The 7,815-nt window shown below is 42.0% G+C and overlaps 1 protein-coding gene across 1 annotated transcript in view; it reads right to left on the bottom strand.

The window, feature by feature from the left end:
* UBXN4 (UBX domain protein 4) overlaps nt 1–6,517 on the bottom strand; it is a 46,637-nt gene extending 40,120 nt beyond the window's left edge. The window contains exon 1 of the mRNA XM_032286324.1: nt 6,118–6,517. Within this exon, the coding sequence (XP_032142215.1) occupies nt 6,118–6,199 (82 nt within the window). The 5' untranslated portion in view covers nt 6,200–6,517. The remainder of the gene's footprint in view (nt 1–6,117) is intronic.
* Between the last annotated feature and the right edge of the window lie 1,298 nt (nt 6,518–7,815).

Raw genomic sequence — 7,815 nt, 5'->3', positions numbered from 1 at the left:
AAAAAAAAAAAAAAAAACAACAAAGTATTTCCTAAAAGAAGCCATCTAAATTATGATGCAAAAAGTACAATAATAAGTGGTCATGGGTAGAAACACGCAGTGTCTACTTGGGCTTTTATACATGTGATTTTAGAAAAATAAAAGTTCCGGGCTGGGCGCAGTGGCTCATGCCTGCAATCCCAGCACTTTGGGAGGCCGATGTGGGTACATCACCTGAGGTCAGGAGTTCCAGACCAGCCTGGCCAATATGGTGAAACCCGATCTCTACTTAGCCGGGTGTGGTGGTGCATGCCTGTAATCCCAGCTACATGGGAAGCTGAGGCAGGAGAATCACTTGAACTCCGGAGGTGGAGGTTGCAGTGAGCCTAGATCTCACCACTGCACTCCAGCCTGGGCGACAGAGTGAGACTCCACCTTAAAAAATTTAAAAAAGAAAAATAAATGTTAAAAGTTATACCTATTGGGCCGGGCGCGGTGGCTCAAGCCTGTAATCCCAGCACTTTGGGAGGCCGAGGTGGGTGGATCACGAGGTCAAGAGATCGAGACCGTCCTGGTCAACATGGTGAAACCGTCTCTACTAAAAATACAAAAAATTAGCTGGGCATGGTGGCGTGTGCCTGTAATCCCAGCTACTCAGGAAGCTGAGGCAGGAGAATTGCCTGAACCCAGGAGGCGGAGGTTGCGGTGAGCCGAGATCGCCCCATTGCACTCCAGCCCGGGTAAAAAAAACGAAACCCCGTTTCAAAAAAAAAAAAAAAAAAAAAAAAAAAAGTTATACCTATCAAGAGATCGTTTCAAGTTTAGACCCATAATATTTAGACTTTGGCATAACCACTTATTAGTGGGCAGAGATAAACCTACCCAAGTAAGTAAATGAAAAGTATTTCTGAGATTAGCAGAGCTAAGTGGTTTCTCAAAGGTGAGCAACCTCAATTTACAGATTTTTTAAAATGTGTTCAGGCCACAATTTTTGTTTTACAAAAGTGAGATCATTATTAACTGACTCTTGTAAGCTGCTTTCTTCCCAGGTATACCCTGCTCCAATTTAATCCACCCTTAGCCTTCCTCAGGGTAATTATTCATTTATGGTAACTCCATTCTTTCAGTTCTCAGGCCAAAAATTTTAGTTTTCCTTGATTTTAATTGACTCCATCTCCAAAATATATCAAGAATATAACTATTTCTTACCACTTCCATTACTACTACCCTGATTCAAGCTATCGCATTTCACCTAGACGCCTAATAACAGCCTCCTAATTGGTCTTCCTGTTATGTCTATTCTTAACACAGCAACTTTCTCTAAAAAGAAAGATTACATCAATCCTCTGCTCAGATCACAAAATGACTCCCCATTTTCCTCAAAGTAAAAGCCAATGTCCTTACAGGGGCCCACAAGGCCCCATATATCAAGCCTCCAACTACCTCATTCCTTTTTCCTTTCTTTTTTTTTTTTTTTCCCCCCCCCGAGACGGAGTTTCACTCTTGTTACCCAGGCTGGAGTGCAATGGCGCAATCTCGGCTCACCGCAACCTCCGCGTCCTGGGTTCAGGCAATTCTCCTGCCTCAGCCTCCTGAGTAGCTGGGATTACAGGCATGTGCCACCATGCCCAGCTGATTTTTGTATTTTTAGTAGAGACGGGGTTTCACCATGTTGAGCAGGATGGTCTCGATCTCTTGACCTCATGATCCACCCGCCTCGGCCTCCCAAAGTACTGGGATTACAGGCGTGAGCCACCGCACCCGGCCCCTTTTTCCTTTCTTGCTATTCCTTTTCCTTCTATTCCTCAAATATGAAAGATACTCCAGCTATAAGGTCTTTGTACTAGTTGTTTCCTCTGCCTGGAATGTTCTTCCCTCAGATAACTCCCTTAAAACTTTGCTCAAATATCAGCTCAATAAAGCTGATATTTAATCACCCACTTTAAAATTACACTCTTGAGACATTCCCAAAGCTCCCTTATCTCCTGTTCTGCTTTTCTGTATTATCACCTTCCAATATACTATGCATTTTTAATTATGTTTACTAGCATCTGTCTTCCCTAACTAGAATGAAAGTTCCATGAGGGAAAGAGGTGTTTCCATTTTATTTACCGACAAGACTAAAACCCCTACAAAAGAACATCATAGACACTCAGTAAGTACTTTGTGAAATAGCTAAATGCCTAATATACTAAGTGTTGGCATGCCTATAATAATTGACTCTAATGCTGTATATTTGAATATATTTTGTGAGATGAGATCCAGGAATCCCAGAAATAGGAGTTCAAGAAATTTGGCCATGGGAAGGTAAACAGGACTAGAATGCATCCACAGACCAAATGCTCCATTAAGAAGACGCCATTAGCAGACTCCCAGGTGTTGTAGACGCAAAATAATGAGAAGTTACCATTTGCAAGTGAGATCATTCTAAATGCAACTTCAGAAACCATCAGATGAGGACAGATATAAGATTCCAAATCAATGAGTCACCTATCAAAGAAAAATAACCATATGGGAACATTCTAACTACAAACAATTCTCAGAGAAGTCTGTGAAGAGTGAGAAATCCTTTCCATTCATTCTTTTATATGTTCACTATTTTACTGCACATTTATTTTGTGCTAGACATTGAACTGTATACTAAATATAAACCAAATTGTCTGCTTTCAAACACCTTAAAATCTAATGGTATACAAAATTTTTAAACAGACACTATAAATAATTACAGTAATAAATGCTATGAAAAAGAAAACTATGAGAGATAATAATAAGAGACCTCTTTATAACGGTTAGAGAAGCTCTCTCTGAGGTGACAGTTAAGCTAAAATCTAAAGGATAAAAGAGCTCAGCCATGTCAAGAGCCAGAAGAGCTCACCACGCAGAAAGAACACGTGTGTAGGGAAAGGCCTATGTGATTGGGAATGTCGTGAACAATCCGGAGCTCAAGATGAGACTGATGAGTTAAGAGTCAATGACGGAAAAAAAAAAAAAAGTCAAAGATGACTCACACAGTTATGGTTTATCCAAACAGATGTATGGTAGAGCCACTTAGATGCAGAACACTGGGGAGAGAAACCCAGGTTTGGGCAGTACATACACTTTTAGGCTTGAAAATCCTGGAAGATCTAAACAGGGATATCATGTAGGTACCTGAAAGTATAAATCTTGCTTCTTGTGAGGCTGATATGTCACTCCCTCACCTATACTGTACCATATGATTAGGGTCCCAAATGTCTCAACCCCACTGGCAGTGTCTGTCCTAGATTCAGCCTAGTGGTGGCGGCAGCTGCTTGACCAGCAGTGGTGGAAGCTGAATACTCAGTGCTCAATGACAATTTTCTTAATACTACTGAGTGGGGTTATTAATTGCTAACTCTCATATCTTTCCTTTCTTATTTTTAATCAAATTATCAACTATGAAGATAGGTGGGCCTAAGATTTTAGGAGAAAACATTGTATCCTTTGTATCAGCAGTATCCTAAGTGAAGGCACTTAAAGAGAGCAAAACAAACTCAGAAGCAAAGAGTTGCAGACCCTCATACAGCCAGTCTTTCTGATGTTTAAAAAAAACTGCTCAAAACCTAAAGGCTCTGTGGTCTACATTCACCAAAAAAGCCCGTAAATGGCATCTGTCATTAACAAAATTTAGCCTACCTACCTAGAAACACTAACCAGTGAACAGATACTTTTACTTCAGTCTCCTTGACAGATTATTCTACCTTCCCAAATATTAAATGAAAATCGTTTTGTTTCATTTCTTTCAACTTACACAGCCACAATACTTTGAAATTATATTGTTGGCTAAAGTAGTAGTAATCTCTCCAGTCTCCACACATCAACTCTACATTCTTAATTCATCCATGAAAATGTCACTAAAGACAACTTGCCTAAAACGAATCTCACTTGAATAGTTCTATGAACTGAAGTGTACTCTTGAGATCACTTCTTCCAGCTATAAAGATATTTTTCAAATTTTCCATTCAGTTGGTATTTCTGAGGTCTCAGACCTAAGAAAATCACGAGTTCTGGCTTCAAAGTTATAAAGAAAGCTCTAAGCAATCTCTAAGTGTTTCAGTTTCATGAGTCCAGTATGCCTAGGGTGACACTAATCCTACTTAGTCCTGGGGATTAACTGGCTAAAACTCTAAAAAAGCTAACTGTATTCTGGAACAGGTCAAGGGACAGACAGACTCCTTTATGAGATTTCTAACAGTCTTCCTGTAAACATTCAAGAGTCATTATATTCTAAATACATGTAATACATACTCACCAGTACAAAGTGAACAAAGTATATATACACACAAAGCCCCCAAAAGCAAGACCTGTAACTTTATTTAACTATTCCAATAATTTGTACTAGTTTCCAAATATTACTATTTGTTAATAAAATCTCTCATTTCTTTTTTCAAATTAACTGATTACCTCAAGAGTGCCTTCTAGGAATGTTTGGACATTTGTTCAAAAACATGACTACCATAATCCTAGATTTCTGATTTCTATACCAATTTAAATCACCAATTTACAACTGTTCAGTTTTTTTCCTTAAGAAACAAAAAGCAAGACAGTTTTTTGAAGCTACTAAAAAATCTGACTGTTAAAACAACATGTAAAACCTTTTTGTGACCTTAGTGCAAGTCACTTTACGACCGTTGACCTAAGTTCCTAATCTATAAAATGGGGATAATTAAACCTGTTCTATTTACTGCAAACATCAACTAAGATTTCAGGAGAAAAACAATTTAAAGTGTCAAAAACCTGCTACCGTATGAAATAAGCACAGTGTCATTTACTTTTCATTTTCAATCCGTTTTTTTGTTACAGGATTACAGAATTAATTTATGTAAAGCATAGTATAACCACAGACAGCGTAATAGAATCTATTCAAGCTCTTCTAATAAACAGGACTGAGTTAAAAATTTAGCATAATTATAAATTCCAAATTTAATGCTAAATGACATTCACATTTCAATAATTCGTTCTGCAGTGCATAAAGTTGTAGAGCTATTAAAAGACGTGAGTGAATTATAAATAAACCGTTATTAAACACAAATAGTTGAAGAAATACACCTGAAATTAACAATAGCCACAAGCACTGATTTGGTCCATGTAATGAGAATGACCAGAAGCGTAGAGTCCGGGAGTTTACTGAAAATCTACAAGATTTCAGTAATCAAACAGGAGAACATGGATCAAAACAGCCTAGGGCAACAGAAATAAATGAGTTAATAGACGTTCTCGAAATCGTGTAGATTTTAGCATAGGAAAACAACAAAGGGAAGAAACCAAGGACTGAACGTCTATTTCTTTTAAACTAATGGATTTTAAAAAAAAGAAAAAAACTTGTAACATTATTTCACACTAGATCTCCTACCAATACTGCCATTAAAAAAAATTAAACCTCTATAAAGCAAAAAAGTTTACGTTTCAGGAACGTACTAACACCAGTAACCGTGAACATCAGATGATTTTTCTTTGTTGCTTATCGATGACACAGCTTTCTTCCTGACAGTCCACAACTAATTACAACCCAACTGCTTGCCTAACGGCCAGTTCCTACCTCCACCTAAACAGTAGTAACGAAAGGGACATTCAGGCATCCCAAAGAGGGTCCTCGGGTACAGAGACGGGCGTTAGGGAGGGGTCGCGGGAGTCTGGCTGCGTTGGGAGAGGCTCGGGGCGACGAGCGGCGCTGGGCGGCTGGGGCCTGCTGGCCGCGTCCCTCGCCCCGAGCCGGGAGATTTCTGCGGGGCTCGGGGCGCTTTGGGGACCAGGCCAGACCATGCCTCAGGCCCGGGTGCCGGGAGAGGCAGCAGTGGGGCCAGGCACGCTGTATCACAAACCGACCGGGGAAGGCGCTTAACAGTCACAGGCCGGCAGCCCCGGCCTCTCTGGCTAGGAGGAAAGGCTAGGGGCACCCGGGGCCTGAAGGAACAGGGCGCGGAGGGTCTGCATGGCCCCTGTGGGGGATCTGGCGGAGGAGTCGCAGCCGTCCCTGGGGAGCGGAATAGCAGAGGCAGCAGTGCGAGCCGAGAGCCGCCCGCGTCTCGGGGAGGGCGGGCCGGCGGCTGAGGTATATTAGAGGATGAAGGTAGGCCGGAGGGGTGTCCCGGCCGCCTCTCTAGCCCCTGCCTTCTTCACCTGCCACGAACACCACGAAGACCGCGCCGCTTCTTTTAGCCGTTGCGATGGCAGCCGGAATGGCGCCCTGGAACCACAGCATCGCTCCTTTTGGGCCCAGGCGCTAGCTCGGTGTGTCGTCGCTGCGATCCCGTAGCCGGCTCCGCCCTCCGTCTTCGTCGGGTTCTGCGGCCCCGGCAGCCTCTATTGGTTCGGCCCCCACCTCCCGCTCCGCACAAGGGCGCACGCCCGTCAGCGGCGCGCGGTAGCGCGTACGAGAACAACCCACGTCACAAGACGCAACCAGTCGCTGTCGGTGCCCCAATGCCTTCTCTCGTTGGCGAGCCGGTGGTGCGTGCCCGCGCCCGCGAGGCCTCCAGCCGCGCAGTCCAGGAAGTGGAGGGAGGCGATGGGAAGGATGACTAACTGCTATGGCACGTCAACGGCGCCTGCAGTGAGGTATGACGGGAATTGTAGTCCTACTAGGCTTATTCGCCTCCATAGTGTGGAAAATGTAACTGTGGGTTCTGAGGCACGGCTAAAGGGGGCAGTAGTGAGGGCCACTGCACATTCTGTAAAGGGGAGGAGGAGGACGGGAAGTGTCATTGACTGGCATAAGCTATTCTCTCCTCGTTGAGACTCTAGTGTGGAAGAAATCGTCCACGCATGGAACTAAATGGGCTTTGTAGGGATTAACTCCAAGTCTTTGATTTCTGCTGAACTTAGTTCAACCTTGTAGAAAAACGGGATAAAAACCTCAAGTCACCTTCTATAATAACCTGTAGTTCATGTGCCTAAGCGGAGGAATTGGTAGAATGCGGACCTTCAGCAATTTCTTAGACACTGGCAATTCCTAGGCACTTCAAAACGCATTATGCTATTGCCACAGCTACTTTTTAAAGTAACACAAAAGCAGAGAATAGATTATTTATTTTCCAGCTACTTTCCATGATAATACAAAAGAGACTAGAAAAGTGATTTCTGATTTTCTGGGAGAATGTCCTATAATCAAGACGTGGCACTTTGTGGTTGGCTGCCATTAAATGAAACCTGATCCATATTTAATATTTTCATGAAATGACATGGTCTGTAATAACTACTAGCTAAAGGCTTGCAGGGTTTATTTAAAGTTGCATTTGCTATTATGTTAAATTCTACATCAATTTATCTTCCAGCAGTACAACTATCTGACAATCTTTACAAGATAATGGAAGTGATGCATCTGAAAATACCACCTTTCCTACAGATATTTTCCCTAAATGTAGCTAATTATTTGCACTCCGATTTTTCTACTTTTTTTTTCCCCAATCAGGCCTTTCATATATAGGGTTATTATACACTGAGTCATAATGCTGATTAGGGATGGTTGCTTCTATAGGACAGCAGTCCTCAGGAAAAATTAAAATTGACCTTTAACATAAACTTTAATAGGCTTCTTGAAATTCGATCAATCTAGAAATTATTCCAATCGTACTATGTCTTTAATTATTTCTAATTTTAGAATTAAATAAGAATCCTTCATAGTTTTACGTTCATTTGCCAAATGTTTATCACTCATCTATTATGAGCTAGGCATACTAGCTGGCACTGATAAGGAGGTTAGGCAGTCAGAAAAAGGCCTGTTGTATTTGACCGAGTGTAGAAAGTTACCACAAGACAAAAGTATGCCAGATTGCAGGGTCATTTATTTATGCCGGCGACCACAGAGGACTCACGTCT

Source organism: Sapajus apella, unplaced genomic scaffold, assembly GCF_009761245.1.
Source record: "Sapajus apella isolate SASKATOON/1434 unplaced genomic scaffold, GSC_monkey_1.0 scaffold18, whole genome shotgun sequence".
NCBI classification, from domain to species: Eukaryota; Metazoa; Chordata; class Mammalia; order Primates; family Cebidae; genus Sapajus; species Sapajus apella.
The sequence above is the reverse complement of the archived record's forward strand: the minus strand, read 5'-3'. Positions and strand labels throughout refer to the sequence as shown.